This window comes from Ursus americanus, chromosome 22, assembly GCF_024610735.1.
Source record: "Ursus americanus isolate L20-20 chromosome 22, mUrsAme1.1.p, whole genome shotgun sequence".
In the NCBI taxonomy this organism is placed as follows: Eukaryota; Metazoa; Chordata; class Mammalia; order Carnivora; family Ursidae; genus Ursus; species Ursus americanus.
Window position 1 is genome coordinate 53,434,766 of NC_142148.1, and position 21,496 is coordinate 53,456,261.

Consider the following 21,496-nt stretch of genomic DNA (forward strand, 5'->3'; position numbering starts at 1 on the left):
GTATCAGTGGGCCATATGTTTGGAGGATGATTGCTAACATGTATCTTGGCGGGGGTCGGGGGGGGGGGGTGTAGAAATAAAGGAGGTTTCCGAAGGAATTTATATGTTAAAGTAGACTTATAGGATCCTGGGGGGTTGGGCTAAGATTGCCTTCTGCCCTTAGCATCAACATCAAGGCAGCTGAGCTCCCAGAGGAAGGCTCTCCACCTGTTTCAAGGATTTGTCTATGGGCTGTAAGTAGAAAGGAAATTTAATTCTTTCTTTTGCCTTTGTTTCCCACGTGATATGGTACTGACACAAAAACAGACACAAAGATCAATGGAACAGGATAGAGAGCCCAGAAATAAACCCACGATTATATGGTCAATTAATCTATGACAAAGGAGACAAGAATATACAGTGGAGAAAGGACAGTCTCTTCAATAAATGGTGCTGGGAAAACAGGACAGCCACATGCAAAAGAATGAAAGTGGACCACTTGATTTCACCATACACAAAAATCAACTCGAAATGGGTTAAAGGCTTGAACAGAAGACCTGAGACCATAAAACTCCCAGTAGAAAACTAGGTGGTCAGCTCCTTGGCATCAGCCTTGGCCATGATCTTCTGGATCTGATTCCAAAAGCAAAGGCAAAAAAAGCAAACTAAACAAGTGGGGCTACATCAAACCAAACTGCAGAGCAAAGGGAATCAAAATGGAAAGGCAACCCTTAGATTTTTTCCAGGCTCGTCATGGACACCCCTTGAACCTGTGGGCTAAGAGAAAATCCCCTCTCTGGGGAGGGATCAGGGCAGCTGCTTCCTCTTGAACCCCTGGGTCCTGCACGTTCTGGGCTCCTGGGAGGGGCTGTCAGTTGCCTACTGAATAATGAAAGGTTGTCTGAAAGAAAGCAGGAGAATTGAAAACTGAGAACAGGGACACTGACCTTCCCTCCCCACCCTCCAAATGTCCTCGTGGAGCCAATAATCCTCCTGTTTACTCAACGGGAGTGCCTGGCCCGCCCAAGCCAAACAGTGAGGTTAAACTGTCAGCAGATAGGTTTTCTGCAAGAAGACTTCCTTCACTTCCCTCTTGTGTGGAGTCTTCGCGGTTGGCTCAAAGCTTCAGCTGGAACTCATTCTCTGCACAAAATGAATCTTAGAAGGAATTTGGTGCTGCTTCCTACAGGTCTGGATTTGTAAAAGGCTGCCTGTGTGATGGAAGCTATGTTTGGAACTGAAGATCCTTTTAGCTTCTACTTCTGACCTAGTGAAATGTTTAAAGAATATTTTTGTTGAAGTATTTTTATATGGCAGGATATGCAGATCCTAAATATACAGTTCAAACAATTTGGGCAAATACACTCATGTGGCCCATACCCCTGTTCTGTCAGCCCAGAAAGTCCCGAGACAGTCCCCCACCCTCAGCCCCTGGCATCCACGGTTCTGATTTCCATCACAGCACAGTACTTTTGCCAGCTCTGGAACTTCACATAAATGGAATCCAACAGTACGTGCTCTTTTGTGTCTGGCTTTCAGTTCAGAGTGTTTGTGAGATTCACCCGTATCAACGTGTGGGTCAGCAGTTTATTCCTTTTTATTGTTGAGTAGGAGTCCATCATTTCCATATACCCCACTGGTTTCCTCCTCTTCCTGTTGACAGTCACCTGTGCTGTTTCCAGCTTGGGGCTTTAACACTAAGACTTCCGTGAACATTCGTGCTCAAGTGGTTTGGTGGACATGTTTTTATTTCTCTTGGATGAATCCAAGCGTACCTCATTTTATTGTGCAAAGCACACTTTATTGTACTTCACGAATAATGTGTTTTTGTTTTGTTTTGTTTACAAATTGAAGTTTGTGACACCCCTCCATCAAGCAAATCTGTTGGTACCATTTTTCCAACAGCATTTGCTCACTTTGTGTCTCTACATCACACTTTGGTAATTCTTGCAGTAATTCAAACTTTTTTCATCGTTATTAAATTTGTTATGGTGATCTGTGTTCCGTGTTTCTGACTCACTGACAGCTCCGATGATGGCTCTGATATTCTAATTAAGGGACATACATTTTTTAGATATAATACTATTGCACACTTAAAAGACTACAGTATAGTGTAAGTGTAACTTTTTAAAAAAAGATTTATTCGTTTATTTGAGAGAGAGTATGCACAGGCAGGAAGGGCAGAGGGAGAAGGAGAATCTCAAGCAGACTCGACACTGAGCCCGGAGCCCAGGGCGGGGCTCGATCTTACAACTGTGAGATCCCGACCGGAGCAGAAAACAAGAGTTGGACGCTTAACTGACTGTGCCACCCTGTAACCATAACTTTTTTTTTTTTTAAGATTTTATTTGAGAGAGAGAACACAAGCAGGGGAAGGGACAGAGGGAGAAGCAGACTCCCCGCTGAGCGGGGAGCCCCATGCAGGCCTCGATCCCAGGACCCTGGGATCATGACCTGAGCTGAAGGCAGACGCTGAACCGACTGAGCCACTCAGGTGCCCAAGCATAACTTTCATATGCACTGGGAAACCAAACGATTCATTTGACTTGCTTTATTGCAGTATTTGCTTTATTGTGGTCTGGAACCAAACTTATAATATCTTCGAGGTACGCCTGAACCTACAAGTAAAATGGCTGTGTCATATGATAAGTGTATGTTTAACTATTTTAACCTTTCTCCAGCGTGAATTACTATTTACACTCCCACTAGCAGTGCTCCACATCCTCACCCACACTTGGAACTTTCACTGGTCATTTTAATGCCAACCATTCTAGCAGGTGAGTTCCGGTACCCTACTGTGGTTTGACCATGCATTTCCCTGACGTGATGTAATGAACTTTACAGAACTTTCAAAACTCCTGCCTGGGCCAGCCACCTCTCCCACCCCCCAGTCCACCTTAGCTGCCATGTTGCACGCAGATCCCCTGGGAACTACTTTATTCAGGGTACATTCGTGGAGCCCACAAGTGTGAGGCAGTCCTGGGGACACACTCCAGGTCAGGGGCAGCAAACTCCCGTTAAGGGCGGATAGTAAATACTTTAGGCTCTGCAGGCATGTGGTCTCTGTCCTGTTTGCTCAGCTCTGCTGTGGAAGTGTGAAAGTGGCCTTAGACGAAATGTAAAAGAATGACTGCGGCTGCGTTCCAGCCAAACTTGATTTACACATGCTGAAACTTGAATTTCATGTAATTTTCATATATCAAGAATTACTATTCGTTTGATTTTTTTCCAATCATTTAAAAATGTAAAAGGTATTCCTAGTTTGAGGGCCATATAAGAGCTGAGGACGGCAGTCTGCTGCCCCTGCCCTAGGTAAGCAGAGGCAGCCGGCTCAGATGGAGCCCTATGCCAGGCAGGAGCTTCACCGAGGGCCTGGTACCCAGGGGGTAGAGTGGCGACAAACCACTCCTCCAGGAAGGGACTCCATTAGGGTGAGGAGCTGGGATGCCTCCCGCTCAGGGAAAGTCTGAAAGGGGCAGTGGAGCAAGAACCAGGGTGGGAAGACCTGTAAAGCCTGGCTGTGTGTCCTTCACAGCCCCTCACAGCAACACAGGCAGCCCCAAGCTCCACAATTCTGGGGCTCCTCCCCACACTCACCTCAGTTCCGACACTCCCACTCCTACCTGGTTCTTTTGGAATCAGACATGTCAGAATGCCCGCCCACTGCAGTCAGGTGCCCCCCATCACCTGCCTGCACATCAGGTTCCCCTCTGGGCCAGCCCCATGTCTGCCCAGAGGCCTGCCAGGGAGGGGCTGAGACTGGCTTACAAAGCTTACCCAGTTGGGGTTGGGGTTTGTAAGAGCAGTGCTGGGCTCAGCCTTCCCCTGAGGGAGTGTCCAATTCTGCAGCCTGTGTAGGACCGTTCTGGGGAATGTCTGGGAGGAAAGGGAACCCATTAGGAAACTACAGCAGGAATCCCAGCAGGAGGACTTAAAGAGCAACTGAGGATGGGTGAAGGGGGTCTAGACCCACAGAGAACAAAGAGGCTAGAGGCCCCAGACTTCCTCTTGGAGGACCAGTTCCTGAGATAGTCCTTGGCAACTTGGGGGAGAAGATGCCCACCAGCCCTTAGAGTTGTTGGCACCTGATCTGGAACTAGGCAGAAAGCCACTGGCCTAAAAAAGGATCAGGAACCCTGTTGGCTGTGAAGGGAGGAAACAGGATAAGCTGGGGAGGAAGATGGTGGAAGGCCAGGGGCTCCACAGTGGGAAGCCCCCAGGCTCTGCCGCAGCTCTGTGGTGTCCACCATGCCCACAGATGCTCCCCACATGGGGCTGGCTCCTACTGTGCACACAGTGAACTTTTACACGTGTTCACGCCACACTGCAATAGTTTTCCAGACCCCACAGACTCACGTCATCCCCAGTGGTATCCACCCCTCAAATTCAACCACCGTTCTTAGGGCTGATGTCCTAGAGCCCGTCCTAGAACATCACGTAAATGGAGGCCTACTGGATGTGCTCTCGTGCCAGCGCTCTCACCCGGCATTATCCGCCCCGTCCCTGGGTGCGGCTGATCCTTCTCACGCTGCAGACTATTCCGCTGTGGGAATATGCCACAACGTGTTTATCCACTCCAGTGTTAATGGACGTTTGCATGGCTTACAGTTTGGACTGTTTTGAATAGGGCCATTAAAAACATTTTTGTGGTCGGCATAAGCATTCATTTCTGTTGGGTATTTCCTTTGGACTAGAATAGCTGGTTCCAAGGCAGGTGTTTGTTTAACTTTCAGGAATACTACCAGGACACCTGGATGGCTCGGTCGGAAGAGCAATGTGACTCTTGAACTCAGGGTCATGAGTTCAAGCCCCACGTTGGGTGTAGAGATTACATAAATAAATAAACTTCAAAAAAAAAAAAAAGGAATACTACCAGTTTTTCAAAGTACCAACCTGTAAGTGTTCTTGTTGATACAGAAACTACAGAGGCCCAGATGAGATCAGGGCCTGTGGGAGAAGGGCCAAAGCCAGGCACTTGATATGGCCTTGAGGAACACCCCCGGTGATGTAAATGGGGGTGGACCTGAGTTGCTGGTAAGAGTGAGCAAGGGGTCCTCAAGCCCAGGGTCTGCAGTAGGAACCAGGTGACCCTGGCTTTGGGAAGGAGGAGGAGCAAGAGTGGAAGGGTGCTGAGACAGTCCCATGGCATGGAGGGAAGGAGAGATGTCACCAAGAGTGAGGTCCACAAGCCATACCTCATCCTAAGCTCCACACATTGAAAAACTCAGCTAATTCATTCATCCAGGGGTAAGGAGATGGCAGAAAATGGTCATGTAGTAAGTTGCAGGAGATGCCAGTTAAGAAACAATTTGATGGGGGTGGCTGGGTGGCTCAGTCAGTTAAGCGTCTGACTCTTGATTTCAGCTCAGATCTTGGTCTCAGGGTCGTGAGTAAAAGGAAGGAATGGAGAGAGGGAGGGAGGGAGGGGGGCGGAAGGAAAGAAGGAAGGAAGAAAGGAAAGAAGGAAGGAAGGGAGGGAGGAAGGAGCAATTTGATGTATTTATGGTGTGGCATACCTGGTCCCCCAAAGGGCACTGGTTGTCCCTAACAGCCCCAGGTAAGCTCACTCAGAGTCACAGCACAGTCTGGAAATTCCAAGTCAGAAGAGATAGCTGGATGTACTGAGGGACACTTCCATCCAGCCCAGCCACCTTGAGGAAATGCCCTTCTCCCCTCCCTGCTCAGGACAGTGGCAGAGAGTGTGGGAAATTGTGAGTCTTCAAAACCCCCTTTCCAGGCATTTCTATCATTAAAAACTCTGAGCTGAGCTTATGCCTTAAGGCCTTGCCTCCTATGGTGTGCTCCCAGAACATGGGGCCTGTTTGAAATGCAAACTGCAGCCACATCCCACACCTGCTGAATCAGAACCTGCCTTTTTTTTTTTTTTTAAAGTCGGCTTCACAGTGGGGCTTGTACTACCCTGAGATCAAGACCTGAGCTGATATCAAGAGTCAAATGCTTAACTGACTGAGCCCCCCAGGCGTCCCCAGAACCTGCCTTCTGACATTCTTGTGTGTACCTTCCGGGAAGCACCACCTGAGGGGCCCGCTATAACTGTAATGAGGTGAAGCGGGCCTCCCGGGGGCGTGCCTCCCCCTGACAGTGTGGAGATCGGACTCAAGGAGCCTTACCGAACGAATAATGAAGCCCTTTACCCTTGTCCTCTTATGGGATTTTTACACAGCCCCTCCCACAGAAAGCATCCTAAAATTCCCCTTTGGCCGGACCCCCATCTCCTTCCAGCCCCCTCTTTGTGTCTTCCGCGCATGCGGACCAGGTGCATGGCCTGAGCTGTGCACAGCAGGTGTTAGGAGTGCCAGAGTCTTTGGGAAGCTCCCGGGCCAGGGGAGCAGGTGCAGCCCACCAGGCGCCTCCTTGTGCAGCCTGAGGGGCGCCGGCCTGGCTCAGCCCCACCTCGAGTCTGGCTACTCCACAGCCTCCCCCATGGGCAGCACATGGCTTCACAAAGACACTTGTTTTCCAGGGTGACTTCCACAGGTGGTTCTAATCCCTCATTTTACGTTAATTCAGGCTGTGCTGAGACAGACTTCCTCACTGTGAGCTTAACATATTCTCTGGAGAGACAGGCAGTGCAGCAACCAGACTGCCTATGGATTGGAATCTTCCTCTCCATGCGATGCCAGGAGGTCCGTGCTAAAGGACAGGAGTGATACTGAAGACCCTGATCCTCCAAGGGCTGATTTCCTCCTGGGGGTCTGACCCTGAATGAGCAGGACCTGGGGGTGCAGATGTGCACATCAGACTTGCTCTCCTCATGCCTGGCCCTCTTACCCTGGCCCCATGGGTGAAAGCTTGGTCCCCCAGCTTACTCCGGTGCAGCAAAAAGCCCATCTAGTCCTCACTTCCAGGCTAATCTTAAAAACTGCAAGGGCTTGTCCAGTTCAACCCCATCAAAGTGGGGGAATGTTTCTGGCTTGCAGGACAGCAGGGCAATGGCCCCGGAGCGTAACCAGCTTCTTCTCGTTAGCATGTTCACCACCCTGTCCCTCGCCAACCCCCGTCTGTGCCACCCTCCCTTCCATGGGGAGGGGCCCCTGAGTAAGGGGGACCTACCAAACTGACTCTTGCTGGCTTTAGACCCTATCTCACAATCACTTAAGAAGTAGCAGACCTTAGGACTGGACAGCTACATGCAAAAGAGTGAAATTCTTTTCTTATGCCCCACACAAAACTAAATTTTAAATGGATTAAAGACCAGGGTACCTGGATGGCTCAGTCAGTTGAACGTCCAATTCTTGATCTCAGCTTGGGTCTTGATCTCAGCGTTGTGAGTTCAAACCCTGTGTTGGGCTCTATGCTGGGCGCCTACTTGAAAAAAACAAAAAACAAAAAACCCAGAACTGGATTAAAGACCTAAACATAAGGCTTGAAACCATAAAAATTCTAGAAGAGAGCACAGACTGTTACGTCTCTGACATCAGCTGCAACATTTTTCTAGATATGTCTCCTGAGGAAAGGAAAAAGAAAAGCAAAATTAAACTATTGGGACTACATCAAAATAAAAAGCTTCTGCAAAACTAAAAGGCAGCCTATAGAATGGGAGAAGATATTTGCAAATTACCTATCTGATAAAGGGTTAGCATCCAAAATCTACAAAGAACTAATTCAACTCAACACTCCAAAAACAAACAATCCAATTCAAAAGCGATCAGATAACATGAACAGACACTTCTCCAGAGAAGACATACAGATGGCCAACAGACACATGAAAAGATGGTCAACATCACTGATCATCAGAAAAATGCAAATCAAAGCCACAGTGAAAGATCACCTCACACCAGTCAGAATGGCTGAAGTCAACAACACAAGAGACAACAGGTGTTGGCGAGGATGTAGAGAAAGGGGAACCCTCTTGCACTGTTGGTGGGAATGCAAACTGATGCAGCCATTCTGGAAAACAGTATGGAGGTTCCTCAAAAAATTAAGAATAGAACTACCATATGCTCTAGTAATTCTCTACTGAGCATTTACCCAAAGAATACAAAAACAGTAATTTGAAAAGATACATGCACCCCTGTATTTATTGCAGCATTATTTACAGAAGAATTTATGGAAGCAACCCACGTGTCCATCAACTGATGAATGAAACAAGAAGATGTGATATATCTATATATCTGAGATATATACACACACAATGGAATATTACTCAGCAGATAAAAAAGAATGAAATTCTGCCATTTTGCAACAACATGGAAGGATCTAGAAAGTCTAATGCTAAGTGAAATAAGACAAAGACAAATACCATATGATTTCACTCATATGTGGAATTTATTAAACAAAATAAAAAACAAGACAAAAAACTCTTAAATACAGAAAACAAACTGGTGGTTGCCCAGAGGAGAGTCAGGTGGGAGGATGGGTGAAATAGGTGAAGTAAATGGAAGAGTACATTTATGGTGAGCATGGTGTAATGTATAGAAGTGTTGAATCACTATATTGTACACCTGAAACTAATATAACACTGTATGTTAAAAACATTAAAAAGCAGTGGACCTCAGGCCCAGCTGAGCATGTGACAGTGTCCTACTTGACCACTCCTGAAAGCACCAGCACCTCTAGCACACACTGGGGGACCCCAACAGTGTATTAACGGCATCCCTACTGGGACAGGGCCCTGGGTGCTGGGTTAGGAAGGTCGCCTGGGGCGGAGATCCCACATTTGCACACACACACAAAATATCTTAAAAGTTAGGCAGTTGGACTTCTGGATTTGGGGCTTGGGGAACGTGCTTGTAACAAGCCCTATAGCGAGTTCTCGTCAGCAAGTCTGGGAAGCTGCCTTGGCTGTTATCTGCATCTATAAGCTGGGTCTTAGGTGTCTTTATGATATTAGCATGGTATTCGTACTATACAATATTATATTCCCATAAGTGATGCCATGTCCTTCTCAGCGCATGGACTCAGAAAGCACATAGTATCATTTAGTCCCCTTACTGGTAATGCTAGGTTGGATCACTTCATGAAGATTTTTCCACTATAAAGTGCCTTCTCTGTTTTGGTAACTATTAAGGTAATCTGTGGGGTGATACTGACAGCCTTTGACTTCTACATTTATCTGGTATTCTGTGGAGAAGAGCTTCCTTTCTTTCTCCCCACCCCCATCTTATTTCCTTTTTCATATCACTCTGGTCTCATAGTTGTTTTTTTTTTTAAAGATTTTGTTCATTTATCTGAGAGAGACAAAGAGAGCACAAGCAGGGGGAGCTGCAGAGGCTGAGAGATAAGTAAACTCCCCCTGAGCAGGGAGCCTGACACGGCTGGATCCAGGACCCTGAGATCATGACCTGAGCTGAAGGCAGACCCTTAACAGACTGAGCCACCCAGGTGCCCCATAGATTTCTTTTTAACATCAATGTGTTAAGATGCTATGAATATCTGTTACATACCCTAGTGAAGGAAGAGCCCCCAATTCCACAATATCATTCTAGCTGGTGGTCTTAATTCTACCGAGGTTTATAATTACTGACCTCTCAAAAATAATGCGCTTATTGTTCGCCTCCCGTTTCCTGAAAAGACAGGTCTGTGTTCATTTGCAAATACTTAATTGACTCTCACAGATTGGCCAGTGGTGTTGCTAGGGTCCCAGGCAGTCTTTACCCTTGGCTTGTGCAGTCTCAACAAGGGCTGGCAGAGCTTCCAAGTCACTCACTCAACCAACGTTTATTGAACCTTTATGATCAATGAGACACTCAAGAAGCAGAAGCAGACCACAAGGGCCTGTTTTCCGCACCCAATTTCTTCTAACTCCCACAGCATTTCATTACACACACAAGACATCTTTTGTCTGTTTCCGAGGCAGAGAACTAGCTATCGACACTCTGAAATACCTGTTTGAGAGAACTTTAAAGCTAATCTCTCTCCAGTAATACAGAATAGCTCACCACAAAAAGTAACTGATCCTGGATCAATATCCATCACTTCTTAGTAAATGAATATTTAAAATGGTCTTCTAATAATAGAGAACCAGACTGTTACAAGGTGGCCTGACTGGCCTCACAACCGTCTCCCATTAGGGGAGGAGGTGCTCTGGCCCAGTCATAGCTGAGCCTAGACTGCCAAAAAAACAGTCCTTTTCCCTAGAGGGGCAAAGCTGAGCCCACCTTCTTTCCATTTTATCTGTTCAGGAGCCCTACAGTTCTGTTTGAAGCTCCAGATTCCTCAACGTCCTGACTCCCCACCTCCAGTCTGAATGTACCTGTTGGTTGTGTTGGGGAGGAAACAATCTTTTCTTCTATGCATCTCAAGTTGTTGGTGTGGGGCCCTATGAATTTTGCTGGCCAAAGACAGATTCACAAGAGAAAAACAAACATAAGCTTATTAGCATGAGCGTCACATAGACACCCAAGAGAACCCAGAGATGAGCAGCTCAAAGTGGTGGTTAGAACTTGAGTTTGATGTCATCCTAGGCTAAAACAAAGGAAAGGGTTTGGGGCTTCTAGCTAGGGGGTCAAGTTATGGGAAGGTGACCAGAAGTATGATAAACAAAAGTTGTTTAGTAATGTTTTATAGTCAGACCTGTCAGAGAGGTTTCTTGGAGTGGAAGTGCCCTTTTAAATGTAAACCTCCTTTACAAAAGGAAATTTTTTACCCTATTTTTAGAGCTTTTCCTTCTTTTGCTGTTTTCTCAGAAGCCTTTAGCTCAAAATAATCTATAGGCCAAAAAGGCATTTTGGGAGGGTGTCATATTCTGATACCCCTCAGCTGTTCTCTTTGCTCCACCTACACTGGACTTGCTGTTCTGTGAACTGTCCAAGTGCATACCTACCTCAGGACCTTTGTACTTCCTTCTCCCCCAGATTCATTACTCATTAATATTTTTTTGGTCTCAACTCAGATATTGTCTCCTGGCTGCTTAATGTACTTTTCTTCACAGCACTTAGAACTATCTAAAAATCACTTATTTGAAAATGGCTGAGATGACCATGGGGTTCATGGGTTCATTATCCATTCCAGTTATATTGGGAGCCACTTGGAGAAGGTGGGTGTGTGAATAGGTGTGTGAATAGGGCATTCCATATTTATTGTCCCCAGAGAAGTATGCATCTAGGAGAGGGTCCAGGTAAGAAGATAACTTTGGAAGCATCACACCAGGAAAACTCCTCCATCTACTTTCATGGCATCTTCTGCAGGCAAATTTGAGCTCCATATAAGTCAGGAATCTTTGCTGCCCATCGGTTTGAGACCACCGAGTGCAAACCTGCAGTGGTACAAAATCGGGTTACTGACCCACTGCAATGAGGTAACTGCAGGCAGTGGGACCATGGGCATGCAGCTAACAAAGGAAAAGGCAGGGGTCAGGGTGAAACTCCCATGAAGCGGTGTTCCCACAAGCTCAGAGCAGAGCAGAGCTGTAGGCAAGGTGGGCCCAGGTGCAGTTTCCTTGGGAAACCACCCCCACCCGCCGTGTTAAGCAGATGTGGGAAGCTGTGTCCAGAAACCCCTTATCTGGGGCTCGCACCCGGGGGGAATGGAGGAGGCTGCATCTCTGTCACAGTGACCCGGGTCCTCGGCCAGAGTGGGGTGTTTCCTTCTTCCTGACGTAATTTGAAGGGCAAAGGGAGGGCCAGTGATTTAGGGAATAAGATTTCTCAGTGGGTAAGGAGCAGTGGTTCCCCAGAGGGGTCATTGTGACACTAGGGCCGCAGTGCCCCTGGGGAATGCTGTCTCCTGTTCACCAGCCGTGTGTGTCATCCCAGTCTGAGGGTCGCAGGCAGACTGTCATTTCTCAATTTGAACAAAGTTTTCCATTCGTAGCTGTCATTTTCAGAGCCACTCCGCCCCCAATTCAGGAGACTGACCCCACCAGGCGTTGGTGGGTGCGTTTCTAGCATGCACCCGGTTAACCTTCCCATTTACCAGGCCTCGGCCGCACCCCGGAACCCAGGGCACTTCTGGCTGGGGCAGCTGAGGAACCTGGGCGGCCGAGGGACGCCGGCCCCCCGAATCCCGAAAATCGCGAAAGCAGCGTACCCCCCCGACCCCCACATGGCCCTGGGGGGCAGGCAGGGGCAAGCAAGATCGACGCTCTGACTCGCGAGTCCGCCAGCTCCTTCCAGGCTCCTCCCCTCCTGCCGGGCGTGGCCATCTTGGGGGCAGACCCCTGCTCTTGGTTGGCCTGGGTAAATCACGTCATTTTCCTCACCTATGAAACAACACGCCCCGGCCAGCGTCCCCTCGAGGACTAAAACTTGGCCCAGCAACCCTGCCTGGCCTCTCTGGAGGCCCCGCCCCTCGGGCCGCCGCGAGCCTTCAGAGGCCCTCTCACCTCCCGCCCCGCCCCGCCCCACGGAGGCCCCGCCCCGCCCCACGGAGGCCCCGCCCCGCCCCACGGAGGCCCCGCCCCGCCCCACGGAGGCCCCGCCCCGCCCCACGGAGGCCCCGCCCCGCCCCACGGAGGCCCCGCCCCTCATCGCCTCTCGGCCCCGCCCCGGCACATCGCGCAGGCGCGGCCTGTGCTAGCCGCGTCGCCGCAGTGCCTGGCGCCAGAGCCGTCGCAGCATCCTTGGTGTTCGTGTGTCGTCTCTGCTCTACGTCTTGTCTTCCTTCTCCTCGGCCCGCGCGATGGCGAAGCCGCTGACGGACAGCGAGAAGCGGAAGCAGATCAGCGTGCGCGGCATCGCGGGGCTGGGCGACGTGGCCGAGGTGCGGAAGAGCTTCAATCGGCACCTGCACTTCACGCTGGTCAAGGACCGCAACGTGGCCACGCCCCGTGACTACTTCTTCGCGCTGGCTCACACTGTGCGGGACCACCTAGTGGGCCGCTGGATCCGCACGCAGCAGCACTACTACGAGCGCGACCCCAAGGTGAGGCCGGGGTCGCCTGCCCGGGGTCACTGCGCTCGTCCTGCCGCGCCCGCCGCCCCCACCCCGGGAAAGGGCAACCTCTTTGCCGGGTCTCCCGAGCCACGGGCCCCTGTGAAGAGACAGCAGAGCTATGCGCCTCTCGCTGAAAGACGCCTGCAGGGCCCATGCTTGCGGAGTGTCTTTAAGTGGAGCACCGCCACCCTCTGTCCGCTTCGCAGCCCATCGGTGGTCCACGCACTGGCCTCTCTCCGGGGAGAGTAGCCTCGGCTAGAGTCACGTCTTTCCCACCGCCTTTGCCGGGGGGTTAGCCAGCTTTGCACGGGCCTGATCCAGTACTTCCCGCTCTGCCACTCCGGGCGCAGAGCGGATTCGGGCGGTCTGGAGGTCGTCTAAGTAGGCAGATTAGGGTGTTGTCTACACTCGGGTCCCCTGCGGGGCCTGGCTTTGGCATCCTCTGCTTAGGCCGGAGCCCGCAGACCCTTTGCACGAAGAGCTCCGTCTTGCAGGAGTCCGCTGCTTCCCGCGACTCCTGAGCCCTGGCGGAATTTTCCAGCCTGTTTCTAGCCGGGTGCTTCCGTGATGGCTGGGGATTCTGTGCTTCCTCCTCCGCTGCCCCCGCCCCCCACCTTTTGTTTTTCTGCAGCAGAGAGCGAGAGAAAAGGGTACTGGAATCAGGCCTGGGCAATTTTGTGTTGGAAGTGGGTGAGCTCAGTCATCTGCAGGGAATTGTGGGGTTTTTTTTGGCTAGACAGTGATCGGAAGAAAATCATTGAGGATGCCTGCTAGAGCAGGAGGGGTCAGGAGCCCAGAGAAAGAGCCCTCAAAGAAGGCTCTGCCTTTAGGCGTTTCCACACCTTCCTTGAAGAACGTTGTTGGGTTAAAGTTCACGGAGATTAAGTAATTAATCACAGAGATTAATTAATTGTTACTTCTTTTTATATTTTGCAGAAATTTATGCTTATGGCAGAAAAAGACAAAATATGCCAAAGAAAAGTTACTGATGTGACTCCAATAATCTTAACCATATTAAAATAAAAGTCTATGTACTTTCAGATCCTTTTCTATTCTTAAATATACATACACATTTTTAAAAGCATATTGCACATATAGTTTTGTGGTTTTTCTGTTTCATTCATTGACATTTGTAACTTTTTCAGTAGCTTTCCTAGTTAGTAAATAGCTTCTCCAATACCATTGGTAGTTTGATAGGCTTTTCACAGTCTTGGCCACCCATCTGCTGCCAGTTTGGGGTTTTTCTTCTTGCTCTTGACTGTAGAGAATATTATCCTTTCTATAATACTAAGGTAGAGCGACTGGTGAAGAAAGGACACACTTGCAGGCCTGCAGCCAGTTTGCAAAGATTTTTGATTTGCAGTATACACATAGGCAGTTGGGTAGTTGCTTTGTTGATAGTATTTTAGAGTATTTTCATGAGGCATTAAGAAATGTTTAATAATTGCTAAGAATGAGGCTGATTGCTTTTCCAAACTTACTCTGGGGCACTCTTTTTTCTCAAATAGAGATGGTAAGAAGGACAGATTTGTTAGAATACCAACTGCGCTGCTTCACATTTAGTGTGCAAGACAGCATAGAAAGAAGTGGCACCAAATGGGTAAAGCAGGTTTTTACAACAGGGGCTTAGGATGACTTTACCAGGGACACTAGCCAAGAGGCAGTGGCTCCTCCAGAATTCCCTGCTGCTGGCGGAGCTCTGGTTTGCAATATCATTTTTGTGGTCGGTGTAGCAGATGACAGGGGTACAGCTTTGCCTGCACATTCAAGGACATTGCCCTGGACCTGGACCAGGACACACCCCAAAACCTTGCATTCCCGTTAGAGTGTTTGTGAATAATTAGGTCCTGAAAAGAACAGTGAGGCTCAGGGATTACGGAAATGACCTTTCATGAACAAGAATTAATCCCTCTAACAAAACGGCGTTCCCAGTCCTCACTGAAAGGTCTGGATTTTGATTGTTTGATGTGGTGGCTACAGGCGGAAAGTTTTGTCTTTTACAGAAACCACACAGCCTATAAATGGAAGGTTGTTTGCCTGTTCTGGTTAGGAAGGCCATTTAAAATGGAAAATTGGAAGTTAAGTGCTTCAGTCTGGCTAATTCACGTTGAAAAATAAGCTCCTCCTCTCCTTTTTCTGCAGAAGTTGCGTGTTTGCTTATAATAGACCAGAAACAAGCCCCACAAGGGTCAGAGCCTGATGGGAGGTAGGCTTTCAGTAAAAACCCTCAGAGCTGCACCCAACCTGGGAATGACCTCGGGCACTTGTACCACTGCACTTCTGACTGGGGTAGCTGAATATTTATATTATAGTTAATATATTAGTATATTATATTTAATAAATTAGAGTGCTTTTACTTAATTTTTTGTCTTCCAGACAGTTATGCAAATTCTTATGACTATTGGGGGGAAAATTGGAAAACAGATAAAGCCGGAAGGACAAAGTTTTAATTTTAATCTCGCTCAACAGCTAGTAATAACATGATAAATGCTATAAACATTTTGTGTCCTCCATCTTTTTTTCTGCACTGGTAGCAACACCACTTTTATTATACGAAACAGTATTGTGCTGCTATACCTGTTGTTTCAGAACCCTTTTAGCCTTCTATTTTTGACAATAGCAGAAACAAATGAAACTTGTGCTCAGAGAAGGATTTTTCAGGCAACTGGCCTGGCAAATCAAGTAAAAAAATCTGGCTACAATTGAGAGGTTGGAGCGTGGCAGGAGGCAGTGCTTAGTTCTGAAGATGGTTCAAGGATTCTCTGGGGTAATGGCAAGGTCAGGAGTCTGGGATGAAACTCCAGAGCTGGAACTGCACTCTGAGTTCAGCAATAGAAGAGAGCTGCATGGGGAGGGATGGCTTCCATGAGTCCAAGCTCCTTTTAGTCCTGGCCGTACCATCCTGTCTATGAGACCTTGGACTTGGCTGGATTGCTTAATCTTGCTTGGCCTCAGTTTTTTCATCTTTAAAATGGGGGTGGGGTGGGATGAGGTAATCCATTTCTGAGGTCCCTTGCCATGCTAAGAAGTTGTGGCTTTGTGTTTGCTTATAAAATGGTTTCCATTTTATATTGACATTCCATCTCTACCCAGAAAGAGTCAGAGAATGCTTAAGCAAGGCGTGACACAGAAGGTTCAAACTAATAGAAGACCTCACAGAGAAGGTTGGGACAGAGAGTAAGGGTAGAGAAACAGGTTGCATTCAAGGGCAAGGTCAGGACACAAAGTGCAGAAGTAAGTTCTGGCAACCGAAGCAAATGGCAGCCCATGTCCACTTATGGGAGTCATGGGATCTCTGTGATAATTGCTAGAATGAGCAGGTGTGATATACCTTCTGTGTGGTTTTAAAGTGGGTAGTGTAGAATGCAGACGGCTGGCCTACTCCATCCCTGCAGTGGATGGAAGAGTCTGTTTACTAATGGCTCTTTCCCATAAGCTCACGGCATAGCCATGACGGTAGATTAAGGAAAGACAGCTCCACCACCATGGGCCCAAACGGCTATCTTAAATACTTCTAATAAGATAATCATAATGAATACAGTTAATCTTATGGTTTGGCTGGACTCAGGAGTTAAAGGAAGAGGATCTCGAGTAGTGTTTTTGAAGCCTTGGCTGCCCACAGCCTTCACCTACCAAGGTTTTCTTTTACTGATGGGACCAGCCCCTGGGATCTTTTTAACACACCCAGTTTTGATTTGTTTCCGCTTGTCTTGTGAAGTTGACCTTGAATCCCATGGGCAGGCTTCCCTGACACCAGATAGCTCGGTTATTTTCTCTGGCTGGAAACTTGACGTTAGGCAGATGTTTTGTGTTGCTGATTAACCTGACAGCTCGCCAAGTGGAAGGTGGGGTTAAGCCATCATTTTATGAGATTAAGAAGCCTCTCAGAGTGTGTGCTATGATTTTTCCAAGAAGACAGTTTGGCTCTGCTCTTAAGAGCTGGGATGGTTTATTTACCGCGTCGCCTTGTCTGGGCCACGGTGTCCAGAAATTTGATCAAATACTATTCTGGATGTTTCTGTGAAGGTGTTTTTTAGATGAGATTAAACATCAGTGGACGTTGAGTCAGGTAGATTACCCTATGTGGATGGGCCTCATCCGATCAGTTGAAGACCTTAATAGAACAAAGACTGATACCCCCACCCTCCACCCCCCATCCCCCATGCTCACCCCTCCCCAGCAGGAAGGGATTCTGCCAGCAGACTGCCTTTGGGACTGCAAATGCAGTCCTCCCGCCCTCATCAGATTTGTCTCAGACCTCCACAATTGTGTGAGCCAATTCCTTAAAATAAATCTGTACATACATGTATCCCGTTGATTCTGTTTCTCTGGAGAGCTCTAATACCTAGGTGCTGTGGATGGCTGCAAGGACCCTTTGTTTTTTTATGAAATACCGTAACTGACCTCGCTTCTGAATCCCAGCCCTTTTTAAATGACTTTTTAAAAAATCCTATTTTATATGACATCAGACTTAAAAGTTGCAGAAATAATACAATAAATCCCGTTCTTCATGCAAATTCCCAAACATTAAACATTTTAACACATTTCTTATGTCCCTTTCTATACATATTACTACATTTTTTCTCTGAACCACTTGAAAGTAAGTTGCAGACTTGATGCTCCTTTACCCTTAATAATGTTGAGTGTATGCTTCCAAAAATCAGGGAGATTGTGTTAGACAAACACCGTGAATGAGCAAACCCAGGACATTCCACTGACATGCTGCTGCATGTCATAGCTTTGCAGTTGCCCCACTAATAAATATAAATAAGACAATAGGGAGAAATTGATCTTTTCAGATTGCACCTAATTTGTCATTAAGCAAATCAAAGCTTTAAGCCATTTAGAAATCCACACATTCTGAGACATGAAGCAAATCAGCAACAGACAATAACTGGCTCTTTTCCCTGCCTTGTACAGGATGGGGTTCTTAGGGCACAGTAAAGGAAAGAGAAGTGAACACAAATTTAGCAAGGCAATCAGACTACAGAAAAGCTTGGTCAACAGTGTGATTTCAATTCTAGCTGAGTGTCTTCTCAGCCTTGAAACATCATTTGAAATGAAAGGTGGAAGTCGTTCAGTTAAAGTGCTGCCCAGGACCACACAGGTTATAAATCTGCTTCGACATAGTCCAGATCACTTCACATAAATTGATTAGGCTCGGGCTTCTCTGGCTGTGATAAGGAGACTTGCCTGATGGGCACCTGGATGGGCGTGAGTAGATATTTTGTAGAGCTTAACAGCATGGAAGGCCGAAGGCAGAGGACCGTAAAAATCCCTGCAGAGCTGAGTGATCTCTGTGACCCCTGTAAGTTCTTGAATTCTATTATTGTATTTTACATTTTCCAAATTGATTTTGAGCAAAGAGACCTGTGTTCTGGTCCTAGGTACCAGTACCTAAAGTGAAAAAGGAAGTCCGTGATCCCCATTGAGACAAAAATGTACCAGTTACTCAAAGGAAGCCAAGCTTCCCTGGCACTTAATCCCAAAAGAAAATGCTTGAGTGTGACTTCATAGGTTGGAAGTTTAAGGGATGAGATAATGGGGGCACCTGGGTGGCTCGGTCGGTTGGGTGTCTGCCTTCAGCTCAGGTCATGATCCCGGGGTCTTGGGATCAAGCCCCAGGTTGGGCTCCGTGCTCAGTTGGAGTCTGCTTCTCCCTCTCCCTCTTCCCCCCTGCGTGTGCACATGTGCGCTCTCTCTCTTAAATAAAATCTTAAAAAAAGAGAGAGAGAGATGAGATAATGCTCAACATTCTTATGGCAAACAGAGTAGTGGTTTCATAACGCTGTTGTCAGTGTGACCCTCCACAAAGCCCCTCCGACACAGCCGAATGGGTGCGGTGACGCGGCCAGTGAAGACGAGTAAGAGCCTCAGCTGTCTGGCAGGGGACGACTGTTGCCCCCAGCAGTCTCCCCTTCGGGCTGGCTAGGGCAGGGTGGCCCTGGTGCCTTTGCAGAGGCCGGGGAGCCCACCAGAGCTGGCCTCTTGTCGGGTCAGTGGTCTCTCTCAGGGCCAGCTCTGTCTGGCAGGGGGCTGGCAGTCTGCTGTGGGGGCCACTCTGCCTGCTTAGCCACCGTGAGATGGCAGCTGGCGTGTGAAGACATGGCACAGACAGAATCTGGTAGAGAAGGGGGTGGCTGCTGCCTCTTTCCAGGCACAGGATGACACGTCTCTGGCCCAAATCTGGTTCTTCTCGGTGAAAACAGTTACCCCAGTCTGTGTTTTGTTGCCCTGAATGTTGGAGAAGTTCTTTTTTCCTTTTCCTGCAGAGCGTTCAGAGTCTTCTGTTAAACAAAGACTAAACAGCCCTTTTGGAGAGGGAAAAAAATTGGCGGTCTGTGAAAGTCCAGTTCTGTGAATGAATCTCTGTTGTATAAAGAGAACATGGGGCTCTGCCTATTGTCCTTCAGCTCCGGCTCCACAATTGGAGTTCCCTAACTCCTGAAATGTCTTCAGGAGATTACTATGTTGTGTAGCGTTTCTGTTGCTCATCTTTTCATCTCTCTCTCTTTTTTTTTTAAAGATTGTATTTATTTATTTGACAGAGAGAGAAACAGCCAGCGAGAGAGGGAACACAGGCAGGGGGAGTGGGAGAGGAAGAAGCAGGCTCCCAGCGGAGCAGGGAGCCCGATGTGGGGCTCAATCCCAGGACCCTGGGATCACGCCCTGAGCGGAAGCCAGACGTTTAACGACTGAGCCACCCAGGCGCCCCTTTTTATCTCTTTATGTCAAGGAGCTTCGTTTATGTTTTTCTGTGATACTACCTGTTGGTACAGGCTTTGCATGTAATAAACAGACCCAATTAAAAAAAAGAGAAGGCTGCCTCTAAGCCACTTAATATGTGTTACAGTGGTATTGCAAGAAGGGACCGTACAAGAAAGGTCAGCAGCGCAGCTCAGCGCCCTAGGCGGCAGGCCCCCCGGCTGCTGTATAGGGGTTAAAGGGGTCCCTGTCTCTCAGGCTGAAGCAGGGGAGCATCTGGTTTTTCAGCCAGCACTCCTTGAGCTGGTTGGCCCTGTCCACAGTTGCATAGATGGTAACTGGGGAAGCTGGGGGCGGGGGGCGGGGATGGGCAGGAGAACTGGAAAGAGGCTGGGCCAGGCCTGGCATGGCCCTGGGCCTGTAGCAGCAGCAGAGTTTGGGGACACTGAGGAGCCGGCCCTTTGCAGGTGAGCCCACTATGCTTTTTCGTACGCCAAGCCCGTGCCCTCAGGTGGTTTTGTCCAAAATTACCACCCTGCTAATTAGGTTCCATTACTCTCTCTGAAAATCTGGCCTGGCAAGGGGACCAGTATTGCCTGAGTTCGGAGCTTTGTTGTACCCCAAGGTAGACCAGGTGTTTCTCAGAAAGGTCAAGGGATCCAGGCCACCTGGCCGCCGAGGCCAGGAGCCAGGATTGGACCCGAGTATGCGTGAATCAGAAGTGTGTGCGTTTCCTTGGGCCATGCCGCTGGCAAGCCTTCAGTCTGGCTTTACTCTGAACTGTCTTAAGGAAACTGGCGAAAACAATTTCAACACATTTGAGGAAATTGTAAAAGTTCTTAGAACAAATTTTACACAGCAACAACAGAAAACACGCCACAGGCCGGGGTGCAAAGCTCCCCTGGGCAAATCAGCAGTCCCTGACATAGAACCCACCGTAGCCCGTCTTCTCTGAGTGGCTGGTGTCCAGGGGAGCCCTGATGTCACTGCTTCTGCTCCCCTCTTAGGCAAAGGTGCATCAGGAGGCTCCCTGGAACTCTTTGCAGAATTAAATAAACTACTGAGCCCTTGACGTCTGTGCTCAACTTGGGAGGAAAAAGAAAGACTGAAAAGATTGTATGACTAGGCCCCACATTTTGTGCCTCGGTACCCAACCCTTACAAAAAGATAATCAGGCTGTTTTCATAGTGCTGGTTACAAGTCAGAAACTTTACCAGAGATAGAACTACAGCTTTAAAAATATATATTTCTATGGGGCACCTGGGTGGCTTAAAGTTCAGCTGAGATCACGATTTCAGGGTCATGAGATCCAGCCCGGACTGGGACTCTGCGCTGGGTTTGGAGCCTGCTTAAGATTCTCTGTCCCTCCCCCCGCCCCTCCCCCATTTCGTGCAGGTGCGCGCGCGCTCTCTCTATAAATAAATAAATAAAATAAAAATACACATTCTGCTTAAAGGCAACATAAAACGTCTTGATCGTATTCCTGACCTGCCAACTTGTTATAAAGCCTCTTGGGGAGAACCTCAACAGTAGTTCTGTGGGGGAGAAGCAAGGCTTCCTGTGCGCGTAGGAAAAGGGCAGGAATGTGCGCTCCCACTCAGACAGCTGGGGTTTGGGAGGCTCAGTGTTCTCCGGCGGCCGCGGCCTGTCTGGAGGGAGGGGCGGTCAGCGCTATGGAAACGCCGTAGGACAGTAACTCCGCTCAAGTGCAGGGTAAATAGTGTCTGGGACGAAGCAGTGGGCCGTGAGCGGCCGTGACGGCAGCCGTCCTCAGCGTTGCTGTGGATTCACTCGCCGCGCTGCTGAGCTGGTGATGACAAAAGTCTCCGAAAAGTGAGGAAAGTCTGTCAAAGGCTGAACTCGGCATGGTGGTTTTGTGTGTGTGCACTCTCTTTAAATTTGTAGATTTAGCTGTGTATGGTAAGTTTTCTTCAATTATATACGGAAAAAATGTCCTTAGTGTTTTATTTAGGTC

General features: G+C 48.4%; 1 protein-coding gene across 1 annotated transcript in view; it reads left to right on the top strand.

Annotated features, from left to right (window-relative positions):
• Positions 1-12,451: 12,451 nt before the first annotated feature.
• Positions 12,452-21,496, top strand: part of PYGB (glycogen phosphorylase B) — a 58,268-nt gene continuing 49,223 nt past the window's right edge. Inside the window, exon 1 of the mRNA XM_045810894.2 lies at positions 12,452-12,804. Coding sequence (XP_045666850.1) covers positions 12,562-12,804 — 243 coding nt within the window. The 5' untranslated portion in view covers positions 12,452-12,561. The remainder of the gene's footprint in view (positions 12,805-21,496) is intronic.